The sequence below is a fragment of the Anomaloglossus baeobatrachus genome, chromosome 7, assembly GCF_048569485.1.
Source record: "Anomaloglossus baeobatrachus isolate aAnoBae1 chromosome 7, aAnoBae1.hap1, whole genome shotgun sequence".
In the NCBI taxonomy this organism is placed as follows: Eukaryota; Metazoa; Chordata; class Amphibia; order Anura; family Aromobatidae; genus Anomaloglossus; species Anomaloglossus baeobatrachus.
In genome coordinates this window covers 181,785,601-181,812,834 of record NC_134359.1, presented here as the reverse complement: position 1 = coordinate 181,812,834, position 27,234 = coordinate 181,785,601, and the positions used below count along the sequence as shown (strand labels likewise).

Genomic DNA, 27,234 nt, shown 5'->3' with positions numbered 1-27,234 from the left:
AGTTAAGAAGCTTATGTGTGAGGTAATAAGATGTCGGAGGAGAGACGGATAGAGGGAGACAGAGACACAGACAGACAGATGGGGAAAAAGACAGAGAGATAGTGACAGCCCTGGAAAGAGACAGCCCGGGCAAAGAGACAGCCTGGAGAAAGAGACAGACAGACAGACAGAGAGACAGGCACAGACAGACACAGAGACTGATACAGACAAACAGAGACAGACAGAGACTGGGAGAGAGACACAGGGACAGTTACTATTCCGTTCAACGCCTGGGTACTACAGCTAGTATAGAAATAATATTAAGTTAATATATGGATTTATGATAATTTAACAGAGGTTTATGAAGTGTATTGACTGTGCAATTATGTTGGTAATTTTTGTTATATGCTGTATATAATGTGTTTTGCCTGACTTTTTTTCTTTTCTTTCCTTTTTGGTTATATATTATGATGATTTGATGTTTAACATTAATACGACAGGTGTGCTATAATTATTTGATAGACTTTTCTGTTTAATTATGCATGATGTAATTTCCTTTGGATGTACAGTTGTGCTCAAACGTTTACATACCCTGGCAGATTTTTTGCTTTTTTCAGAGAATATGAATGATAACATAAAATCTTTTTTCCCACTCATGGTTATTTATTGGGTGAAGCCATTTATTGTCAAACTACTGTGTTTTCTCTTCTTAAATCATAATGACAACCAAAAACATCCAAATAACCTACGTCAAAGTTCACATACCCTGGTGATTTTGGCCTAATAACATGCACAGAAGTTGACACATATGGGTTTGAATAGCTCATAACATCCTCACCTGTGAACTGTTTGCTTGTAATTAGTATGTGCGTAAAAGCTGGGTGAGTTTCTGGGATCCAGACAGACTTGCATTTTTCATCCAACCACTGACGTTTCTGGACTGTGAGTCATGGGGAAAGCAAAAGAATGATCAACGAATCTATGGGAAAACCTTTTGGCCACAATCATAAATATTACATATATAGAGGTGTCAAAAAACACCATTCCCACTGTAAAGCACAGAGGTGGATCGCTTATGATGTGGAGATGTGTGAGCTACAAAGGCACAGGAAATGTGGTCAAAGTTGAAGGAAAGATGAATGCAGCACGTTATCAGCAAATACTGGAGGCAAGTTTTCACTCATCAGCCCGGAAGCGGCGCATGGGACGTACTTGATCGTTTCAACATGACAACGATCCAAAACACAAGGCCAAGTCGACCTGTCATTGGCTACAGCAGAACAAAGGGAAGCTTCTGAAGTAGCCATCTCCGTCTCCTGACCTCAATATCATTGAGCCACTCTGGGGAGAACTCAAGTGCGTAGTTCATGCAACAAAGCCCAGGAATCTAAAAAGGAGGGCAGCCAGCACTGCTTATGAATGGCTTGCAACAATAAAGAAATAAAAAGTGTATTATTCACAAATTCGTTCCTACTGTAAAAATTCAATGAGATTTTTTGCAAATGATTGATCAATGATTTGAGCCCCCCTGCCCCGTCACGGCAAATCTCTATAGGGGGGTCCCTAACGCTATATTATAAATTATTATGTACCAAAAGGTCTCATATAATGAGCAGGACCATATGAAGACACCACTTACCTGAGACATGTCTGAACCGCTCCCATGCTGCCAGGACTGACAACCGTGAATAAAGGCAGCCCAGGTGCCAGCGTGTGTGGCAGAACCACACACACCAGCACAATGTCAGGACTGGCCCTCACAGTGCCAGACCAGCAAACATGGATGAGGGCAGGAATCTACAGGAACTAGAGGCTTTTTGCCAAGTAAAATGGGCAGCTTTACCATCTGAGAAAATAAAGCACTTCATCCACAACTACCACAAAAGACTTCAATCTGTCATTGATGTTAGAAGGGGCAATACACGGTATTAGATCTGGGGTATTTTGATCAGTGTCATTTGGATGTTTTTGTTTGTCATTAGGATATAAAAATAGAAAATTCAGTAGTTTGACAATAAATGGCTTCACTCAAATACTAACTATGAGTGGAAAAAAAGATTTTTTCATATTCTCTGAAAAAAGGCCAAGAAAGCAAAAAAAATCTGTCTCAGTATGTAAACTTTTGAGCACAATTGTAATTATTTGTGTGCTACAATAGTTAATACTCCCTGCTGTTGAAAGCCTTTGGAAGGCTGAAACATCCAGGTGTGAGCTGCAATAAAGGCATATACAAGCTGAATTGTCAAGTGCCAGGACTCTTTACTTCTACTAGAAATATATGAAGCTGTCTTGCTCCGGTTGGAGACCCGCTGCCAGTCCATGCATTTCGGTTCAAGATCGGACCATTTTGCATGGATGTCTGAATGAGCCCTAAAAATGTAAACAAAATCTACATGGGCACATCCCTCAACTTATTCCCCTTCATTGTAGTAATCATAGGGGAATTTGGCACCACAGCCTAACTATACACTGGATATCAAAATTAGAGAACACACAATTTCCTAAATGCTAAGGTCAGTTGTCTAGTCATATGTGATTATATCGTAACATGAGTAAACTAGCAGTATTTTAAGCTTATTTTTTACATTTAAGTTATTCAAAAACACATAATAAAAATGTTAATGAGATAAATGAAAAATAACTCTCATCAAAATTAATAAAAATGTTAATGAGATAAATGAAAAATAACACTCATCAAAATTAGAGAACACTTTCAGATACCTGCATGTTATCGGTGTTAATCTGGCACTTGGTGCTGATTTCCTTATTTATCTAACAAACCCTATGTAACTGACAGCTTAACGTTCCAGTTTGCGCTGACTTTGCAAAAATAGTGTACCGTTCCAAAGTGACTGAAATCCTGTGGCAGCAGATTGTCCAGCTGAAGGCCAAAGGTGTGACCCCATCAGCCATAGCAAGAGAAGTTGGTCATTTCAAGTCTGTGATTTCGAGAATATTGCATTTATTACAACATCACAAACTCTTTCAAGTCCCCCAAGAAGGCTAGTTGCTCTCTAAAGTCAAATGCAAGAGAGGACAGGATAATGCGGAGACTCTCCATGTATAATCGTTCCAACACTGTAGCTGGAATTGCCTGACAGTTCAGCACTGAACAGGGTAAGGATCTGTCTCATCATACAGTGTTACTAGATTTAAGAGCATTTGGACTAAAAGCCCTCTCTGCAGTAACCAAACCTCCTATTAGCAGAAAGAATCAAAAGGCTAGACTCGCCATTGGTGAGGAGCTTGTTGTGTGGACAGAGGAGAAGTGGTTCACAGTTAATTTTAGTTATGAAAGAAATTTTAATTTATTTTGGTCTAATGGGAGACATGTTCATCAGCAGACTGGGAAAGACTGAACCCAAAGTGTGTTAAGAAGTCAGTGAAAGATGATAGAGGAAGTGTCATGGTTTGGGGAATGTTTTCTGCAGCAGTGGTTGGACCTCTAATATAGCTACATGGCAGAGTGAATGCAAGTATGTATCAGAACCTTCTTTAACAACACGTTTTCCTTACTTGAGTTCATCACTCAATCAGCCAGCAATTTTCATGCAAGACAATGCCCCCTGTCACACAGCAAAATGGGTAAAGCAGTTCCTTAAAACAGAAAACATTGAAACAATGAAATGGCTAGCCCAGAGTCCTGATCTAACCCAATTGAAAACCTCTGAAAAATTCTTGGTGACAAAGTTATTACCAACAAACCCAGAACGGCCAAAGAACTGTGGAAGAGAACATAATAACACCAGAACAGTGTGAGAGGCTAATGATGTCCTGTGGCCCCAGATGTGCTGAAGTCATTCAAAGCAAAGGCCTGTACACTTCCTACTAATTGGTAACTGTTGTTACCTTCAGAAAATTTTGTTATAATCTTTCTCTGTGCTACAGTCGCTGTTGTTCTCTAATTATGATTATCACATATTTTGGGCAAAACAAAGGTTTCATGTTGATAAACTTTGGATCTTTTGTAAAACACTGTTCTAGTTGCATGGTGTACCACTTACAAAAAACCTTCAAATATTGATCAATGTAGATTATATTATTTCTGAAAAAAGCAAGTTCTCTAATTTTGATCTACAGTGTCTGTGATGTATATAAATAAGTGATTTGGAGAAACTTTAAAAATGTGCTCTTTTGTATTCTATTGTTTTTTTGTTTTTAATGCTTAAATATTTATATTTAGAATTCAAAAGATCCCCCGACTTCTCATTGCTGCTGCAGATGGTTACCTGTACATCTACAACCTTGACCCACAAGAGGGCGGAGAATGCACACTAATGAAACAACACAAGTGAGAAAAAACAATTCTGCGTGCATAGAAATCTATCAGTGAATTGAATTGTTACGTAGGTTTAAAAAGTTAAAGTTTAAAACTTTGTTTATATAAAGGTTAACCTTTTTCCATCAAATATACATTTTTTTTTATTGCTAACTTATAAGCATTCAGCCCAGTGGTGTACATAGAAATCATGGGGCCCCATAGCAGAATTCCTAATTGGTCCCCCCCTCCCCACGGAAAAAAATATTTGGAGTGGTTATGGAAGAGCAGATCTTGAAAAGTAATTTTACACTTATTGAAGCCCCTTAGACTTCCTACACATTAAGATACTCTTTTCATGTCCTCCATAAAATATGATGCCAACAAAAGTGCCTCCCAAACATGACACCTCTGCTGGGGATTCCTCCACATTATCCTTCTCACGCACTGTATGATGACCCTATATTACCCCCCCAGCCCCGCATGTATGAGGCGCTCAGTAACCTCAACACAGTATAATGTCCCCGATACAGCCTTTCACACATTATGATGGCCCGCACACGCCCATCCATACAGTATAATGGCCCTTCGTACATTATAATGGCTCCCACACCTCTTCACACTCTAGAATTGCCTGCATACAGTATAATGGACTCCAGCAGAGCCCTGTAAACAGTATAATAACCCCTCCACATAGCCCTGCAAAATGTATAATTGCCCTCCACGTAGCCCTGCAAACAGTATAATGGCCCCCACACTTCTCTCCAGGCATTATAAGTGGCCCCGACATAGTCAGCCAAACAGTATAATTGGCCCATACATATCCCAAAAAACAACATAATTGCCCCTACATAGCCATCCAAGAATAATTGGCCACCACACAGCCCTCCAAATGGTATAATGGGCACCACGTAGCTCTACAAACAGTAAAATGAGCCCCCACATAGCTTTCCAAACAATATAATGTCCCCCACATAGCCCTGCAAACAGTATACTAGCTCCCATATTGCCCTTCAAACAGTTTAATTGGCCCATCATAACCCTCCAGTAAGTATAATTGGCCCCCACACAGCTCTCTAAATAGTATAATGGGCTCCACATAGTCCTCCAAACAGTGTATAGTATAATGAGTCCCCATGTACTGTATTTCACCAAACAGTGTAATGAACTTCCACATAGCTCTCCAAGCAGTATAATGGGACCCACACAGCCCTTCAAATAGTATAATAGCCCTACACATAGCCCTGTGAAAAGTATAATGGCCCCTACAATAGCCCTGCAAACAGTATAATGGCCCTACATAGCCATCCAAACTGTATAATGATGCCCCTCATAGCCCTTTAAACTGTATAGTGCCCCCACATTGAATAAAAAAAATAGATACCTCTCCTCGTTACGTTGCTTCTCCAGTCTTCGCAGCATGTGGTCTGAAGCTCTGCACAGCAGGTGTGATGTACTGACATCTTCTCTCCCACTGTGCTGAGATGTCAGAGCTCAGATGCAGATGGAGAATGATGGAGGAAGAAGCAAACAGCACCCTGTTCCATCATTGCTTTTATCTGTATCGGCAGTTGAAAGTGTGATGCTGACGGGGAGATGTGTTCTGTTGCTACAACTGTCATGGGCCCCATAGCTGCCGCGTGATCTAACGCTATTAGCAGTAGGCCACTGATCCAGACCTTTCTAAAATGCTGACTTAATATTTGTCATTACTACCACTTCCAATAGGGCATTCCCCAATCTCCGTACTCTAGTTGTAAAGAATTTTCTTTAGATATTTAAATTGCCTTTCCTCCACACGTAATGGATATCACTGGTTCTTTGGAATGGTCTTGGAAAAAATAGGAGGGACTGCTGATAAGTCTTTGGCTTTACCCAGAAAGAAATGAGATAGGATGATGAAACTTACATTTAATCCACATCCTTTCTACTGATGTCAACACACTTCTTACATTGGTATTCCAAGTTCTGTAAGCGTAGCACAAAAAAGGATTTCGGTTGTGCCTCAAACCAGGCATCCGTAGCAACCAAGGCATCAGAAATGCTGTGAAATTTGGTACCCTTGAGGTGTTTCTTCTGATTTTGGATACAGATGATAGTCGGAGGGAGCTATGTTGTGGACTAGTAACTGTGGGCAAATACAAAAAATCCCATTACTCAGGAAAAAACAAAAACATCAAGAGTAGTTGGCAACTAAGCTGACCGCAATCCCCTATCTATCAGACAACACTAGAAGTAGCAGTGGGATGTTCCTAAAACACCTAGATACCTCGTCACGGCCTTAGAAACTTGCTACACCTCAAAGATAGAAATGAGATATCCTACCTTGCCTCGGAGCAGTCCCAAAAGGAATAGCAAACCCCCAACATGGAATGACGGTGATGTAAGAAAACACAGTACACAGAAAATATAGATTAGCAAAGGTGAGGCCCAACTTACTAGATACAACAGGACAGGAAAGAGAACTGATTTTGGCCAGCAAAAACCCTGCCAAAACATACCAAACTCCTGACCAAAAAAGTCCTAAGACCACACGGTCTTTCCCCCACTATATCAGGTACTCTTGTACCAGACGCTTTTAACAGAACTGCAGATATAATGGGAAGGAACAAAATCACAGAACAAATAATATTCAAAAGTGCAAATAATCAAAATCAGAACAGGGAGAAACTCCCTTTCTTGCTGAGGGAACTGCACTCTCAAAAATAACAGAGAGCCAGATCCTCACATACAAGAAAACAAACACAGAACAAAATGGAAACAAAAACACAAACACCCGTAGGTGAAAAATCAGCAATTAGGAAAAGTAACCTGCAGACATATCTGGAGTGAATTCTGATGCAGGATAAATGGAGGAAACTGAAAGACAAACTTCAAGCCATCTTTAGAGGCAGGAGCAAACATTTATGAAACTGCTCTCCTAAATACCCCAGGCTGGTCTGCAATAAGACTTCCTGGATTCTTAATTAATTACAACACCTGTTTGAGTCACAGATTCAGAGTCAGCTTCATTACCATTCCTGGCCACCAGCACCCACTCGGATGACATTCACAACACTACTCCCCCCTTGAAGAGGGGGTCACCGAACTCTCACCAGAGCCACCGGGTCTTTCAGGATGGGCATGATGAAAGGCACAAATCAATCTGTCAGCGTGAATGTCAGAAGCAAAAACCCAAGAATTGTCCTCCTGACCATAACCCTTCCACTTAACAAGGTACTGAAGCTTTCGTCTATTAAGACGGGAATCCAAAATTTTCTCTACTTCATACTCTAGATCCCCTTCTACCAACACAGGATCAAGAGACACCGCTGTGGGAACTGCTGGTTCCACATGTTTCTTTAAAAAATACTTATGAAAAACATTGTGAATTTTAAAAGACTCAGGAAGAGCCAAACAAAAAGATATGGGATTAATAATCTCCGAAATCCTATAAATCTTGGCTTAAATTTAGGAGAATAAACTTCTAGGAATATTTTTGGAGGACAACCAGACCATGTCCCCTACTTCAAACCTTTGGGCATACTCCTGGGACTGAAACAATTTGTCCACTACTTGACCACAAATCTGCTGCATTCTCTCCACCACAGAATCAACTCCCTGACAAGCCAAAGCCTCAACCTGCCCTGAAGAAAACCTGGGATGAAACCCAAACTTGCAGATAAAAGGAGACATCAAAGTAGCAGAGCTAACCCTATTATTGAGAGCAAACTCTGTTAATGGCAAAAACAAAACCCAGTCATCCTGATCCGCAGATATAAAACACCTCAAATAGGTTTCAAAGGTCTGGTTTGCTGTCTGTCTGACCATTGGTCTGAGGATGAAAAGCAGAAGAAAAAGACAGCTCAATTCCTTTTTTAGAACAAAATGCTCTCCAAAATCTGGACACAAACTGAACTCCTCTGTCTGACACAATATTTTCAAGAGTACCATGTAAACGAACCACCTGTTGAAAAAACAAGGGCACCAACTCAAATGAAGACGACAACTTAGGCAATGGTACCAAATGGGCCATCTTAGGCTATGTGCGCACGTTGCGTACTAGCCCTGCAGAAATTTCTGCAGCAATCTGAAGAGCACACGTGCGCTTCAAATCGCTGCAGAAAATGTCCGTAGAGAAAAAAAAAAAAGCTGATTCCATGCGCTCTGCCTGCAGTTCCTGCCATAGACAGAGCAGGAGCTGCCGGCAAGCGCACGGAAGAAGTGACATGTCACTTCTTAGAACGCAGCGCTTCGGACAGCAGCCGAAGCGCTGCGCTCTAAGATGCCACGTGCGCACGGCCCCTGCACAATCTCCATAGACTGTGCAGGGGACGCAGGACGCATGCAGTTACGCTGCGCTACAAAGCGCAGCGTAACTGCATGTATTTACACAACGTGCGCACATAGCCTTAGAAAACCTATCTCAAATAACAGTCATCCTCTGAAAGACCGGAAGATCCAAAATAAAATTCATAGTGATATGAGTCCAAGGTCTCTTAGGTACAGACAATGGCAACAACAATCCACAAGAACGTGAACAAGACTTGGATCTTGAACAAATCCCACAAGACTGCACAAAACTCCTGACATCCCGAGATAAAGAAGGCTACCAAAAACACCTACTCACTAGATCCCTAGTACCAGAAATCCCAGGATGACCAGCTAAGACGGAACAATGAATCTCGAACTTAACTCTATTCCTCCATTGATCAGGAACATACAGTTACCCCAAAGGACATTTCTCCGGTTTATCACCCTGAAATCTCTCAAGTACTAACCTCAAATCGGGTAAAATAGCGGAGATGACCACACCTTCATTCAGGATGGTAGATGGCTCAGCAATGTCAAGAGAATCAGCAAAGAAACTTCTAGAGAGGGCATCTGCTTTTAACATTCTTGGTCCCTGGAAAAAAAAGAAACCACACAATCGAAACACGTAAAAAATAGAGCCCACCTAGCCTGCCTAGGATTCAGTCTCTTGGCAGATTCAAGGTAGGTCAGATATTATGATCAGTGAGTACCTCATTTTGATGAAGCAAAGAAAAAACGTTTCATCCAGCACTTGAACATATAGTATCTCAATTCCACGAAATTCACGGACTTGATAAAATCATTATTAATTTTATTGCTGTGCAAAAGTACAAATAATTAAAATCATTGCGTCTTGCGCGTTTTAAGCCAAACAAGGGCTCTTACTCGTAGCATAACGTAAGTAAACAAACTAAAAACACTTTATACACCATACCAGGAAGAGGAAAACTCACCCCCACCTCTAACTAATTAATCATAGTTACATAGTTACTTAGGTTGAAAAAAGACCTAGGTCCATCTAGTTCAACCTTCCTCCACCAGTTCTACATTTGGTCACTAAGTCATTTATAACCAACAATGTTTTGTGTACTGAGGAAATCATCCAGCACTTTTTTAAAACCTGTTATAGTATCTGCCATTACTACCTCTTGTGGTAGGGCATTCCACAGTCTCACTGCTCTAACTGTAAAGCACCCCTTCCTATTTAGCTGTCGGAATCGCTTTTCTTCCACTCGCAGTGAGTGCCCCCTGGTCCATAGTATTGTCTTTGGAAGAAATAAGTCATGTGCTAGTCCTTTATATTGACCACACATGTATTTATACATATAAATGAGATCTCCTCTGAGACGTCTTTTTTCTAAGCTAAACAGATCTAACTTTTTCAACCTGTCATCATATGGGAGGCCTTCTATTCCTTGTAGTAGTCTGGTTGCCCGCCTTTGAACTGACTCTAACTTCTGAATGTCCTTTTTAAAATGTGGAGCCCAAAACTGGATCTCATATTCCAGATGTGGCCTTACAAGTGATTAATAGAGTGGTATCAATACGTTGGGATCACGGGATCTAATCTCTCTTTTTATACACCCTAGAATCTTGTTTCCTTTTGCAGCTGCTGCTTGACATTGAGTGCTGCTGCTCAGCTTATTTGCAATGAGAATACCCAAGTCCTTCTCCTGTTCTGTAGTTCCGAGTTTACTTCCATTTAATGTATACGCAGTTATTGGATTACTCCGTGCTGGGTGCATTACTTTACATTTATCAACATTAAATCTCATTTGCCAAGTATCTGCCCATTCTGACATCTTATCCAGATCTTTTTGTAGTATTGTACTATCAAGGTCAGTTTTTAATATCCTATATAGTTTAGTGACATCAGCAAAGACTGACACTTTACTATCAATCCCATCCACAAGGTCATTAATAAAGAGATTAAAAAGAATCGGTCCTAGCACAGATCCCTGCGGCACCCCACTGCTGACTATAGCCCATTTAGAGACTGTACCATTTATGACTACTCTTTGTTTCCTATCTTTTAGCCAATTACTTACCCAGTTGCATATAGTTTCCCCTAGTCCTTGCTTCTGGAGCTTTAGTATAAGGCTATTATGTGGTCCAATAGTGTATATCAGCTCACCGTGTAGAAGCTCACTCCTGGTTACTCCCTGGAGCACGGACAGGCACTGCCACAGCCTGGTATCGCAAATAAAGGAAGAAAGGGATGTCCAGCTCTTCAGGCAGAGAAAACCAAGGTCTTTAATTCATCATGCAGATACAACGAATGACATGACCAGCACTACGCGTTTCAGGTGAAACACTCACCCTTAATCATGAACTGGTGTTACAGTATCAAATGCCTTTGCAAAGTACAGATAAATCACATCAGCTGCATTACCAATATCCAGGTTTGCACTTACCCCCTCATAGAACCCCAACAGGTTGGTTAGACGCGACTTATCTTTCATGAATCCATGCTGTCTGTCGGTTATTATATTATTTTCTGCAATATATTTTTGCATGTCATCCCTTAAAATGCCCTCAAAAACTTTGCATACTACTGATTTCAGGCTCACTGGATGGTAGTTACCTGGATCTGTCCTCTTACCTTTCTTAAATATCGGTACCACATCAGCAATCCTCCAATCCTGAGGCACCAACCCTGTTACAAGCAAGTCTAAAAAGATGAGATACAGCGGTCTGTCGACTACTGAGCTCAATTCCCTCAATATTCGTGGATGAATGCCATCTGGCCCTGGGGATTTGTCGCTGTTTAATTTACGCAGACGTAGGCGTACGTCTTCTTTTGTTAAATTAATTATATCGGGTGGTGAACTTTGATTTTTCACTTGTTGAATGATCCCTGGTACAGTCAATTCCTTGGTGAACACAGATGAGAAATGCCTATTTAATATCTCAGTCTTTTGTTTGTCCTCTATTACTAACTTGTTATTATATTTTAAGGGGCCAATACTATCCTTTTTTTCCTTTTGGCATTAATGTATTTATAAAAGATTTTAGAATTTATTTTAATGTCATTGGCGATTTTTGTTTCAGCAGCTAATTTTGCTTGTTTGATTGCTTTTTTGCATTTCCTATTGATATCTTTATACTCCTGAAATGCTATTTCTGTATTCTCAGCCTTCAAGATTTTAAACGCCCTTTGTTTTTGTTTTATTATACTCTGTACAGTCTTATTTATCCATAGTGGGTTTTTTTTTTATTCCTGGACATCTTATTACCAGAGGGTATAAGTTTTTTACAGGACTCTAGCAGTATATCCTTAAACTTTCCCCATTTATGTTCAGTATCCCCAGTTACCATGACTTTGTCCCAATCTACACATTTAAGCTCTTCCCCTAATTTGTTGAAATCAGCTTTCCTAAAATTCCAGGTTTTAACATTTCCCCTTTGAAATGTTCTATTGAATATTACGTTGAAGCTTACCATATTATGATAGCTGGTGCCCAAGTGCTCCCGGACCTGTAGATCTGAAATTGTATCCGGTCTATTTGACAGGACCAGATCTAGCAAATTATCTCCCCTTGTCAGTTCATCTACCATCTGAGAGAGGAAATGGTCTTTAATAGTAGATAAGAATTTACAGCTTTTAGCACAACCAGAAGATTTTATGTCCCACTGTATGTCTGGATAGTTGAAATCCCCCATAATAAGAACCCGATTATTATTATTGTTATTATTATTATTATTATTATTAGCTGCCTTTTCAATTTGTTCCAGCATTTCACTTTCTATTTGTTCAGGTATGTTAGGAGGCTTATAGCAAACTCCAATTAACATTTTTCCATTATTCCCCTCCCCATGTACATTTACCCATAGTGACTCTACATTTTTGCAGTTCCCCCCAATGTCATCATTGACATAAGAGTCTCCAATTCATTAATTTTGTTTGTAAGACTTTTTGCATTTGCCAGTAGACATTTAATACTATTAACACCTTTATTACTCCTAGCCTCCCTACGTTCCTTGCATGTCCCATTCCCCCCTAATCCTTCATTGACCCCTACCGTCTTACTGTCTCTATCTGCTCTATCCCCTTTTTTGCTCCACTACCCTCCCTCCCCCCAGATCCTAGTTTAAAAGCTCCTCCATCCTTCTGACCATTTTCTCCCCCAGCACAGCTGCACCTTCCCCATTGAGGTGCAGCCCGTCCCTACCGCAGATCCTGTAGCCGACTGAGAAGTCAGCCCAGTTCTCCATTAACCCGAACCCTTCCTTCCTGCACCAATTTCTAAGCCACGTGTTTTTCTCCCTAAGCTCCCGCTGTCATTCTAGTGACGCTCGTGGCACCGGTAGTATTTTTGAAAACACCACCTTGGAGGTTCTGGACTTCAGCTTCTCTCCTAGTTCCCGGTTATCATTTTTAAGGACCTTCCACCTGCCTCTAACTTTGTCATTAGTACCAATGTGCACCATGACCGCTTGGTTTTCCCCAGCCCCACCCAGCAATCTGTCTATCCGATCCGCAATATGCCGAACCCGAGCACCCGGCAGACAACACACTGTTTGGCATTCACGGTCTCGGCGACAGATGACCCTGTCTGTACGCCTAATTATAGAGTTCCCTACCACCAACATCTGTCTGGGCTTTGCTGCACTCCTATTTCTCTCCTTCCTACAGCAGTTGTTTTCCTGGTTGCTAGGAGCAACGTCCTGCTGTAGTGACCCTAGTCCTGGCCCTTCATTTCTAATATCAGCCAAACAGGCATATTTACTAGGTTGTGCCAGGTCAGGACTAGGCTCCCTGACACTTTTCCCTTTACCTCTTCTTCTAACTGTTACCCAGCTACCTACCTCTGGGTCCTGATCTTCCCCACCTCTACCCTCCTCCATATCACTGGCCCCAGCCAGAGAAAGCTCAGTGAGCTCTAAACGCCTCTCCAGGTTTTCAATGCCCCTGAGTGTTGCAAGCTGCTTATTTAGATCAGTTACTTTGGCTCCCAAATACGCAACATGCTTGCATCGAGTGCAGACATATTCACCCTCGAACGGCTGCTCAAGGCATGCATACATCTGACAAGATACACACCTGGTAGTATTGTCCATGGAGCACCTATTAAATGGGGATAAACAGTAAAGTAGAGAAAAAAAACAAAAAACAATGGGAAATGTATAAGGATAAATTCAACCTATCCTCTTGTGTCAAACTATGAAATTGTGTTTAAACTATGCCACACTTCTCTTCAATCCCCGCACTTTTCTTCAGTACCTGCATCCAGATGGGTCATCAGGGTGTGAGCACACACGTAACCAGCAAAGTTTATCATGAATCTTAAGAAAAAATCCCTTCACATAATGAGTGAATGAAGAGCAAACATCAAAAAAGTTTTTCATGTTCAAAATATTACTAGCAAAACATTATATCACATCAGGCATACATTTAGACATATACATATTAAATGTGCTATGGATTAGAAAAAAAGAAAAAAAAATGAAAAATACCAGATCAAATATGTGTATCACGGGAAACTCCAAAGGATACAAAAATTGAGTAAATATATGCCCAAAGGTATGTGTCACAAGCATCAAACAAATTTTTGTATACAAATATTATTGTCAAAAAAATTAACAGAAATTATCATATACATCAACATCGTATGAGAGAATATACTCAATATATATTCTGTACCATAGAATGAATGAATTAATATCATACGAAATAAGTACAACAGACGTCTAAGATGATAAAGCAGTGTATGACAAATCTTAGTAATAATATAACAAATCCGTCTTATAATTTAGGCCAGAGGGGCTGCTGGTCTGAAGGTATGAAATCCAGAATTCCTTCCTAGCTCTCAAGCGAGAGATCCAATCTCCACCCCTACGTGAGCATGAGACCTTTTCTAGAACTGACACAGTTAAGGGGGTGTTACACGCAGCGATATCATTAACAATATCGCTTGCGAGCATACCCGCCCCCGTCGTTTGTGCGTCACGAGCAAATCGCTGCCCGTGGCGCACTATATCGTTAGGAGCCGTCACATGGACGTACCTGCTTAGCGACATCGCTGTTGCCTGTGAACCGCCTCCTTTCTAAGGACGTCACTATGCGGCCGCCCAATAGAAGCGGAGGGGCGGAGATGAGCGGCTGTAACATGCCGCCCACCTCCTTCCTTCCTCATTGCCGGCGGCCGCAGATAAGCTGCAGCTCGTTGTACCCGAGGTGTCACACGTAGCGATGTGTGCTGCCTTGGGAACGACGAACAACCTGCGTCCTCTACAATGAACGATTTTATGAAAATGAACGACGTGTCAATGATGGACAATAAAGTGAGTATTTTCCATCGTTAATGGTCGTTCCTTGCTATCACACTCAATGACGTCGCTAACTATGGCGGATATGCGTCACGGAATTCGTGACCCTGGCGATATATCGTTAGATCCGTCGTTGCGTGTAACGCTGCCTTTAGACCATCCGTGCAACCACCGTGTTTTTCAAACAAAAATGTCTTGATAAACCAGACATATGTTTTTTTCCAGCACCTGTACCTGGATTACAATCAGCTATGTGCTCTGATATACGGATCTTAAGTTTAAGATCACAAATCTGGTTGGGTGGACAAATTTTTACAGCCTATAGTGTCAATGACACCTAGTTATGTTAAGGATTCTAAGCAATTATTACAGCATATTTATGTTTTTTCTTTTCCTGAGAATGCTTGCTGGATTATTCGTGACGTTACCACTTTGTATTCTATGATGCCACATCGAACAACTATGGATATACTTTGTGATACGCTCAAAAGAGTTCATCTCTATCCTGAAGAATTGAATGAAGTGTTACTTATGGCAACTTCCTTTTTATTAGAGTATAATTATTTTATGTTTAATGACATCTTTTTTCTCCAGGTCTCTGGATGCCCTATGTGCGGTAAGGAGTTCCCTTCTTTGGCCGGCATTTCTATGTCTTACTGGGAGAGAAAATATCTTTTCACTGTTGATAACCCTTTTTATATTCGTATTCTTTGGATGGGTCGCTACATAGACAATCTGATCTTCTTTTGCGATTGGATCGTCGATGTGGCCAAATTCCAGGGATATTTGGAGAATAGTGATATGAATTTATTTTTTGTCACTGAATACAAATCTGACATAACTCCGTTTTTGGATATTTTGCTAAAACGTAACAGTAAATTTAATTCCATTACTACTGAATTGTATAAAAATCCAATTTCGGGGAATACAATCTTACAAGCTGTCACCCTAGGCATATAATCAGGAACTTGCCTGTTGGGGAATTCATCAGGGCTAGACGAGCGTGTAGTGATCCTAGTAATTACTTCCAGACTTCAACACAAATTGTGATCAGGCTAAAAAAACGGGGTTTTAGTACTGCCTGTCTGAATAGGGTGAATAGTATTGCGACTTCTGCAACACGTAATGATTTTTTATACAAAAACACGGATAAAAATAAAAATAATTCTTCTTTTTTGTCTAAAGTAACATTTTCTACAACGTATTCTCAGGAATACAATAAAATTGTGGCAATAGTTAAAAAACATCTCCCAATATTGTATCAGGATGAGATATTATCAGATATTTTGGACAAAGGAGTTAAATTTGTCCTCAAGAGGGCTAGCAGTCTTGGTAATTTACTATCACCTAGTGTATATACAAATGAAGACAAAGGTAAAAAAAACATGGTTACAACAACAGGGTTGCTACAGGTGTGGTTTAACCAGGTGTGGTTTATGCAAATATATAAAGAAAGGTGCTACTATTATCTCCTGCACTACTGGAACACACCATACTCTAACTGAATTTGTCAATTGTAACACAACATACATTGTGCATGTGGTCACATGTGCCTTATGTCACTTGCAGTATATTGGTTCCACGAAACGTAAACTTAACATCCGTATATCAGAGCACATAGCTGATTGTAATCCAGGTACAGGTGCTGTAAAAAACATATGTCTGGTTTATCAAGACATTTTTTTGAAAAACTCGGTGGTTGCACAGATGGTCTAACTGTGTCAGTTTTAGAAAAGGTCTCATGCTCACGTAGGGGTGGAGATTGGATCTCTCGCTTGAGAGCTAGGGAGGAATTCTGGATTTCATGCCTTCAGACCAGCAGCCTCTCTGGCCTTAATTATAAGACGGATTTTTTATATTATTACTAAGATTTGTCATACACTGCTTTATCATCTTAGACGTCTGTTGTACTTATGTCGTATGATATTAATTCATTCATTCTATGGTACAGAATATATATTGAGTATATTCTCTCATACGATGTTGATGTATATGACAATTTCTGATAATTTTTTGACAATATTTGTATACAAAAATTTGTTTGATGTTTGATGCTTGTGACACATACCTTTGGGCATATATTTACTCAATTTTTGTATCCTTTGGAGTTTCCCGTGATACACATATTTGATCTGGTATTTTTCCATTTTTTTTTCTTTTTTTCTAATGCATAACACATTTAATATGTATATGTCTAAATGTATGCCTGGTGTGATATAATGTTTTGCTAGTAATATTTTTAACATAAAAAACTTTTTTGATGGTTGCTCTTCATTCACTCACTATGTGAAGGGTAGTTTTCTTAGGATTCGTGATAAACTTTGCTGGTTATGTGTTCACACCCTGATGACCCATCTGGATGTATAGATTAATTAATTAGAGGTAGGTTGAGTTTTCCTCTTCCTGGTATGGTGCATAAAGTGTTTTTAGTTTGTTTACTTACGTTATGCTATGAGTAAGAGCCATTGTTCGGCTTGAAACGCGTAAGACGCAATGATTTTAATTATTTGTACTTTTGTACACCAATAAAATTAATAATGATTTTATCAAGTCCGTGAGTTTCGTGGAATTGGGATACTATATCTTCAAGTGCTGGATAAAACGTTTTTTCTTTGCTTCATTAATCCCGGTATCCGGCCCGCTGACTGTCCGTGCACTGATCTCCAAAACTGGCCACAACAAGTTTAGAGGTGAGCTGATCCTGAAAATTTTCTTTGTCTTATTACCACATTTTAATGTCTAGCCCCCTCCAACCAATGTCTCCATTCTTCAAAAGCTCACTTCACAGCCAATAATTCCCGATTACCCACAGCATAATTTCATTCAGATGGAGAACATTTCCAAGAGAAGAAGGCACAAGGCTTCAGTTAAGAAGTTACAGGATCTCTTTGAGACAAAACAGCTCCTGTTCCAATCTTTGAGGCATCTATCTCCACTTGAAACGGAAAAGAAACATCAGGTTGCTGCAGGACTGGGGCAGAAGTGAACCTCTTTTTAAGCTCCTGAAAGGCCATGATTGCCTCTAGGGTCCAATTCTCAACATCAGCTCCATTTTTGGTCAGGTCAGTCAAAGGCTTAACAATACTAGAGAAATTACTTATAAATTTACAGTAAAAATTTGCAAAACTCAAACATTTCTGAAGATATTTCAAAGAAGTAGGCTGAACCCAGTCATAAATGGCTTGAACCTTGACCGGATCCATTTCAATAGAAGACAGGGACAAAATAAACCCCAAAAAGGAATTTTTTTGTACGCCAAAGAGACATTTTGATTCCTTAACCCCTTCACGATTGGCCAATTTTTTTGCTTTCCGTTCTTTTTTTCGCCATTCTTTTGAGAGACGTAACTTTTTTATTTTTCAGTCAATATGGTCATGTGAGGGCTCATTTTTTGTGGGACGAGCTGTACTTTTAAATAAAACCATACGTTTTTCCATATAGTGTACTGGAAAACAGCAAAAAAATTCCAAATGCAGAAAAATTGCAAAAAAAAGTGCGCTATTGTTTTTGAGATATTTTTATTCACTGTGTTCACTGTATGGTACAACTGATGTGTTGGTGTGATGCCTCAGGTCAGTGCGAGTTCGTAGACACCAAACATGTATAGGTTTACTCTTATATAAGGGGTTAAAAAAAATCGGTAGTTTGTCCGAAAAAAGTGGCGCACGTTTTACGCCATATTCCGTGACCCATAGGGTTCTCATTTTTCAAGCTCTATGGTTTAGTGATGGCTTATTTTTTGCATCTCAAGCTGACGTTTTTAACTGTACAATTTTTGCGCAGATGCTACGTTTTGATCGCCTGTTATTGCATTTTGCGCAAAAGTTGTGGTGACAAAAAAAACGTAATTTTTGGCGTTTGGAATTTTTTTTCCGCTATGCCGTTTACTGATCAGATTAATTAATTTTATATTTTGATCGGGCATTTCTGAACTCGGCGATACCAAGTGTGTGCATATTTTTTATTTTTTTAACCCTTTAATTTTCAAAGGGACGAAAGGGGGGGATTTGAACTTCTAGGGTTTTTTATTTTTTTAATTTTTTAAAACATTTTTTTACTTTTTTTTATTTTACTAGTCCCCCTAGCGGGCTATAGCGATCAGCAATCTAATCGCTTTGCCCTATCTGCTGATCATAGCTACACAGCTGTAAACAGCAGATATGCTCACTTTCTGCTTCACTTGGCTCCGGGCCTAGTGGAACTGAAAGTAATTCATGTGTAAACCCTGTGCTACCATGACAACCACCGGAAGTCATGTGATCACATCACATGACTTCCGGTATCGGCCGGTAAGTAAAAGTTTACCGCCGATGCCGTTAGTTTAGGTTGCACAGTACTCACAGTAAATGAATGAGCAAATCTCTTTTCTCGTATAGGGCAGATAGTGTGAGAAGCGTTTCCACAATAGAAACACAACTTGTTTCTCCATCTAAAACCCTGCCGTTCAGCATTAGAGAGAACCCCTTCACACTGCATAGTCTCCGAAGAATGTTCCGCAAGCAATACATCTGCACATATCGTTTTGCGCTCTCGTAAAGGTCTATCAATCTGAATGGCTAAGGTCATAGAGGCATCAAGACGTGAAGGGATAGGAAATCCCACCATAACAGCTTTCTCAGTATCCGCAAGACCCTTCCGAAAAAGTGCTGCATCATTCCATTCGGTAAGGGCCGCCCACTTTTTGAATCTGACAAAAAATTTAAGCGGAATCCTGACCCTGGACCAAAGCCAATAAGGCCTTCTCAGCTTGATCCGCAACATTAGGTTCATCATACAACAATCCCAGGGCCTGAAAAAAGGAATCCACATCAGCAAGAATTGGATCACCAGGGGCCAAGGAACAGGCCCAGTCCTGAGGATCACTGTGCAATAAGGAGATGACTATCCTAACCTGCTGCACGGGACTCCCTGAGGACTTAGATCTTAAGGCAAGAAACAATTTACAATTATTTTTAAAGTACAGGAATTTAGACCTATCCCCTGAGAACAATTCAGGAACGTGAATTTTAGGTTCTACAACAGGATTCTGTCTAAGATAAGCCGATATACCCTGAACCTCAGAAGCAAGATGCTCAACATGATCAGACAACTGGTTAATATCCATGCCAGAAAAAGATCTTCCACGGACCGCAAAAAAGTAAGAGGAAAAATATACAAAAAAATTACTACTTTTGAGTACCTTTTTTGTGTGGCCGGTGATATTTAAGGACTGGTAACCGTGGACGATCACAAAAAATCCCATTACTCAGGAAAAAACAAAAACCGCAGGAGTAGTTGGAAACTAAGCTGACCGCAATCCCCTATCTATCAGACAACACTAGAAGTAGCAGTGGGATGTTCCTAAAACACCTAGACACCTCGTCACTGCCTTAGAAACTTGCTACACCTGAAAGATAGAAATGAGTTATCCTAACTTGCCTAAGAGTAGTCCCCAAAGGAATAGCAAGCCCCCAACATGTAATGATGGTGATGTAAGAAAACACAATACACAGAAAGGTGAGGCCCAACTTACTAAATACAACAGGACAGGAAAGAGAACTGATTTTGGCCAGCAAAAACCCTGCCAAAAAATACCAAACTCCTGACCAAAAAAAATCCCTAAGACCACACGGTCTTTCCTCCACTATATCAGGTACTCTTGTGCAAGACACTTTAAACAGAACTGCAGATATAATGGGAAGGAACAAAATCACAGAACAAATAATATTCAAATGTGCAAATAATCAAAATCAGAACAGGGAGAAACTCCTTTTCTTTCTGAGGGAACTGCCCCGTCAAAAATAGCAGAGAGCCAGATCCTCACATACAAGAAAACAAACACAGAACAAAATGGAAGCAAAAACACAAACACCCGTAAGTGCAAAGTCAGCAATTAGGAAAATAAACTTGCAGACTTATTTGGAGTATATTCTGGTGCAGGATAAATGGAGGAAACTGAAGGACAAACGCCAAGTCATCTTAAGAGGCAGAAGCAAACATTTATCACCAGCAGCCAAGCAGAAACTGCTCTCCTAAATACACCAGGCTGGTCTGCAATATGACTTCTTGGATTTCTATTTCATTCCAACACCTGTTTGAGTCACAGATTCAGAGTCAGCTTCATTACCATTCCTGGCTACCAGAGGGAGCTCCACACCAATACCCACTCAGATGACATTCACAACAGAGCTAGATCTGGTGAAAAAGATGGGTAGTCAACCAGCTGGAAGCCCAGCTTAGCCAGTTTTGCCGTGGTCGCTTGTGCAGTGTGACCGGAGGCTTTGTCTTGCAGAAACAAGATTCTTTTGAACACCTTTTAGCCTTCGGAACTGCCTTCAATTGGTCCATAAGTTCAATGTAATACCTTGTATTGATGGTGGAACGCTTTTGAAGGTAATCCACTAGCAGCACGCCTTCCTTATCCCAGAACACAGACGCCATTACCTTAGTTGCTGATTTTTGCATCCTGTACTTCTTTGGACGAGGAGAACCACTGTGCCTCCACTCCTTTGACTGCGCCTTGTTTTCAGGGTCATCCAAATAAATCCATGTCTCATCCATAGTGATCAGTTGATCCAGGAAGTTCTTAAAAGTCCGGAAACACTGACAAATGGACAGGGAAGTTTTCGCTCGCATACTTCTGTGATCTGTTGTCAAATATTTGGGGACTCACTTGGCAGATAGCTTCTTCATGTCCAAATGTTCATGGATAATGATACAAACACGTTCACAGGAAAGCCCCATGATCTCTGCTATTGCTTTAGCTGAAATTTGTCGATTCTCCAGTATGAGGTTGTGCACAGCATTGGCAATCTATGGTACAACAATCACTCTCGGTCACCCAGGAAGTTCCTCGTCAAGGTGCTGAAGTGGCCCATTTTAAATTTGGCAACCCAGTTCTTAACTGTGAAATATGAAGGGCATTGATCCCCCAATGTCTGCGACATATCACCGTGAATATCCTTTGCGGACTTTCCTTGCAGAAACAAGAATTTTATCACTCTTCTGATCTCAGTTGCTGTGAATATCGCATTAGACTCCGCCATTTTGTTTTCCCACGTGTGTAGAACACTGTTGCCACTTTAAACACAATTTTGAAAATATATGTTAGACACAAGGCTTTCATATGATGTAACATTCGTTACCATAGAAACAAAAAAAATCACAAAGCCAAAGACTTATCAGCAGCCACTCTTAAATTGTGTGCCATTACTTGCAGTTGACCACAAATGTCTTATTTGTCTAACTTCTCATTGTAAGAGATCTTCTGTTCTATTTGGTATTTACCTGCATACAGTATGTACAGTTGAAACCAGAAGTTTCTATCCACTATCTATAAAAACAGATGTTTTTCTTACTATTTGACATGAAATCAGAATATACCTTTCCTGGTTTTGGTTAATTAGGATTACCAAAACTATTTGTTTGCCATATGCCAGAATAATGAGAGAAAGAGAGAATGTTTGAAGGCATTTTTATTACTTTCTGCAAACTTAAAAGTTTACATACATTTCATTAAAATTTGGTACCATTGCCCTTAAACTGTATGATTTGGGTCAAACGTTTTTGATATCCTTCCACATACTGCTCACAATAGTTGGTAGTAATTTGGGCCCATTCTGGTGTAACTGAGCTATGTTTGCAGGTTGTCTTGCTCTCACCTGCCTTTTCACCTTTGCCCATAAATTTTCAATAGGACTGAGATAAGGGCTTTGTGATGGCCAATCCAAAACATTGACTTTGTTATTCTTAAGCCACTTTGTATTTTTCTGGTCATTGTCCATTTGGAAGACCCATTTCTGTCCTGTCTTTAAGTTCCTGGCTGATGTCTTGAGATGTTGATTCAGTCTTGCCACATAATCTTCTTTCCTCATGATGCCATCTATTTTGTGAGGTGCACCCATCCCCCCTTTTGCAAAACAACCACACAACATGATACTGCCACCCCATGTTTCAAAATTGGGATGGTGTTCTTAGGCTTCAAAGCTTCTTCCTTTTTTCTCCAAAAGTAATGATGGTCATTATGGCCAAACAGTTCAATTTTAGTTTGGTCAAACCACAGGACATGTCTCCAAAAATTAAGGTCTTTGTTCCTGCTTGCATTTGCAATCATTAATCCGTCTTTTTTTATGTTTCTTTTGGAGTAATGGCTTCTTCCTGGTAGAGTGGCCTTTCAGCCCATGTTGATACAGTACTCATTTCACTTTATATAATGACACAATCTTACCAGCTTCCACCAGCATCTTCACAAGGCCTTTTACTTTTGTTCTTTGATATGCACGTATGACAAAGCACGTTCATCTCTGGTACACAGAACCAGTCTCCATCCTGAGCAGTATAATGGCTGGATATTCCCATTTGGTTTGTACTTTTGTATAATTGTTAAATACGTAAATAGAAAATGTCCAGGTCACCAATCAGCTGCTTGCTGATAAACAGGTCCAGTGCACGGAATGGTTGGCCACCAGGAATTAGGAGAAAAAGGGAAGTCCAGCGCAGTCCATAAGTTAAAACATCCACATTTATTGAAGGTAATAATAAAAAATTTCAGCAAATAGCAGCTCATAGCATAGTAATCCAGTAAGATTACTGGATTATCATGATATGAGCTACTATTTTCTGAAATTTTTATTACCTTCAATAACCGTGGATGTTTTCACTTATGGACTGTGCTGGACTTCCCTTTTTCTCTGTGCATAATTGTTTGTACAGATGAACAAGGTACCTTCAGGTATCTGGATATTGCGCCCAAGAGTGAACCAAACTTGTGCAAGTACACAGTTCTCTTCCTGAGATCTTGGCTGATTTATTTTGACTTTCCCATGATGCTGCACAAAGAAACAGTGTGTTTCAGGCATGCATTAAAACACATCCACAAGTGTGTCTCTCTAATTAACTCAGATGTTGCCAATAAACCTATCAGAAGCTTCCAAAGACATGACATCATCATATGGGCTGTCCCAAATGGTTTAAAGGCATAGTGCTCTTAGTGTATGGAAACGTTTTACTTTGCAGAAAGTAATAAAAATGCCTTAAAACATTCTCTTTCATTATTATAGCATTTGGCAAATAGAAATAATTTTGTTTCCTAATTGACCTAAAACAGGAAAGGTTTATTCTGATGTCATGACAGATAGTGAGAAAAATATGCAGATGGGTATGTAAAATTCTGGTTTCAACTGTATATGTGTATAGATAGGTGTGTTTGTTTATATATATATATATATATATATATATATATATATATATATATATATAATATATACATATATACCGTCATATGAAAAAGTTTGGGCACCCCTATTAATGTTAAGCTTTTTTCTTTATAAAAATTTGTGTTTTTGCAACAGCTATTTCAGTTTCATATATCTAATACCTGATGGACTGAGTAATGTTTCTGGATTGAAATGAGGTTTATTGTACTAACGGTAAATGTGCAATCCTCATTTAAACAAAATTTGACCGGTGCAAAAGTATGGGCACCTCAACATAAAAGTGACATTAATATTTTGTAGATCCTCCTTTTACAAAAATAACAGCCTATAGCGGCTTCCTGTAGCTTTTAATGAGTTCCTGGATCCTGGATGAAGGTATATTTGACCATTCCTGTTTACAAAACACTTCCAGTTCAGTTAAGTTTGATGGTCGCCGAGCATGGACAGCACGCTTCAAATCATCCCACAGATGTTCAATGATATTCAGGTCTGGGGACTGGGATGGCCATTCCAGAATATTGTAATTGTTCCTCTGCATGAATGCCTGAGTAGATTTAGAGCGGTGTTTTGGATCATTGTCTTGCTGAAATATCCATCCCCTGCGTAACTTCAACTTCTTCACTGATTCTTGCACATTATTGTCAAGAATCTGCTGATACTGAGTTGAATCCATGCGACCCTCAACTTTAACAAGATTCTCGGTGCCGGCATTGGCCACACAGCCCCAAAGCATGATGGAACCTCCACCAAATTTTACTGTGGGTAGCAAGTGCTTTTCTTGGAATGCCGTGTGTTTTTTGCCTCCATGCATAACATCAACATGCACAACTTTTTGTATGACCAAACAACTCAATCTTTGTTTCATCAGTCCACAGGACCTTCTTCCAAAATGTAACTGGCTTGTCCAAATGTGCTTTTGCATACCTCAGGCGACTCTGTTTGTGGCGTGCTTGCAGAAACGGCATCACTCTCCCCTACAGCTTCTCCTTGTGCAAAGTGCATTGTATTGTTGACCGATGCACATTGACACCATCTGCAGCAAAATGATGCTGCAGGTCTTTGGAGGTGGTCTTTGGATTGTCCTTGACTGTTCTCGCCATTCTTCTTCTCTGACTTTCTGATATTTTTCTTGGCCTGCCACTTCTGGGCTTAACAAGAACTGTACCTGTGTTCTTCCATTTCCTTACTATGTTCCTCACAGTGGAAACTGACAGTTTAAATCTCTGAGACAACTTTTTGTATCCTTCCCCTGAACAACTATGTTGAATAATCTTAGTTTTTAGATCATTTGAGAGTTGTTTTGAGGAGCCCATGATGCCACTCTTCATAGGAGATTCAAATAGGAGAACAACTTGCAAGTGGCCACCTTAAAAACCTTTTCTCATGATTGGATACACCTGCCTATGACGTTCAAAGCTCAATGAGGTTACAAAACCAATTTAGTGCTTTAGTAAGTCAGTAAAAAGTAGTTAGGAGTGTTCAAATCAAGAAATTGATAAGGGTGCCCATACTTTTGCACCGGTCAAATTTTGTTTAAATGCGGATTGCACATTTTCTGTTAGTACAATAAACCTCATTTCAATCCAAAAATATTACTCAGTCCACCAGTTATTAGATATATGAAACTGAAATAGCTGTTGCAAAAACCCAAATTGTTATAAAGAAAAAAGGTTAACATTAATAGAGGTGCCCAAACTTTTTCATATGACTATATATATACAGTTAGGTCCAGAAATATTTGGACAGTGACACAAGTTTTGTTATTTTAGCTGTTTACAAAAACATGTTCAGAAATACAATTATATATATAATATGGGCTGAAAGTGCACACTCCCAGCTGCAATATGAGAGTTTTCACATCCAAATCGGAGAAAGGGTTTAGGAATCATAGCTCTGTAATGCATAGCCTCCTCTTTTTCAAGGGACCAAAAGTAATTGGACAAGGGACTCTAAGGGCTGCAATTAACTCTGAAGGCATCTCCCTCGTTAACTTGTAATCAATGAAGTAGTTAAAAGGTCTGGGGTTGATTACAGGTGTGTGGTTTTGCATTTGGAAGCTGTTGCTGTGACCAGACAACATGCGGTCTAAGGAACTCTCAATTGAGGTGAAGCAGAACATCCTGAGGCTGAAAAAAAAAAAAATCCATCAGAGAGATAGCAGACATGCTTGGAGTAGCAAAATCAACAGTCGGGTACATTCTGAGAAAAAAGGAATTGACTGGTGAGCTTGGGAACTCAAAAAGGCCTGGGCGTGGATGATCGCCGCATACTTTCTTTGGTTAAGAAGAACCCGTTCACAACATCAACTGAAGTCCAGAACACTCTCAGTGAAGTAGGTGTATCTGTCTCTAAGTCAACAGTAAAGAGAAGACTCCATGAAAGTAAATTACAAAGGGTTCACATCTAGATGCAAACCATTCATCAATTCCAAAAATAGACAGGCCAGAGTTAAATTTGCTGAAAAACACCTCATGAAGCCAGCTCAGTTCTGGAAAAGTATTCTATGGACAGATGAGACCAAGATCAACCTGTACCAGAATGATGGGAAGAAAAAAGTTTGGAGAAGAAAGGGAACGGCACATGATCCAAGGCACAACACATCCTCTGTAAAACATGGTGGAGGCAATGTGATGGCATGGGCATGCATGGCTTTCAATGGCACTGGGTCACTTGTGTTTATTGATGACATAACAGCAGACAAGAGTAGCCGGATGAATTCTGAAGTGTACCGGGATATACTTTCAGCCCAGATTCAGCCAAATGCCGCAAAGTTGATCGGACGGCACTTCATAGTACAGATGGACAATGACCCCAAGCATACAGCCAAAGCTACCCAGGAGTTCATGAGTGCAAAAAAGTGGAACATTCTGCAATGGCCAAGTCAATCACCAGATCTTAACCCAATTGAGCATGCATTTCACTTGCTCAAATCCAGACTTAAGACGGAAAGACCCACAAACAAGCAAGACCTGAAGGCTGCGGCTGTAAAGGCCTGGCAAAGCATTAAGAAGGAGGAAACCCAGCGTTTGGTGATGTCCATGGGTTCCAGACTTAAGGCAGTGATTGCCTCCAAAGGATTCGCAACAAAATATTGAAAATAAAAATATTTTGTTTGGGTTTGGTTTATTTGTCCAATTACTTTTGACCTCCTAAAATGTGGAGTGTTTGTAAAGAAATGTGTACAATTCCTACAATTTCTATCAGATATTTTTGTTCAAACCTTCAAATTAAACGTTACAA

At 40.0% G+C, this 27,234-nt stretch overlaps 1 protein-coding gene across 2 annotated transcripts in view; it reads left to right on the top strand.

The window, feature by feature from the left end:
* Positions 1–27,234, top strand: part of WIPI2 (WD repeat domain, phosphoinositide interacting 2) — a 738,254-nt gene that overhangs the window by 567,314 nt on the left and 143,706 nt on the right. Inside the window, exon 10 of one of the 2 annotated variants that reach the window (XM_075319052.1) lies at positions 4,163–4,270. The exons of the other annotated variant lie outside the window; for it this stretch is intronic. Coding sequence (XP_075175167.1) covers positions 4,163–4,270 — 108 coding nt within the window. The remainder of the gene's footprint in view (positions 1–4,162; positions 4,271–27,234) is intronic. 2 annotated transcript variants of the gene reach the window in all.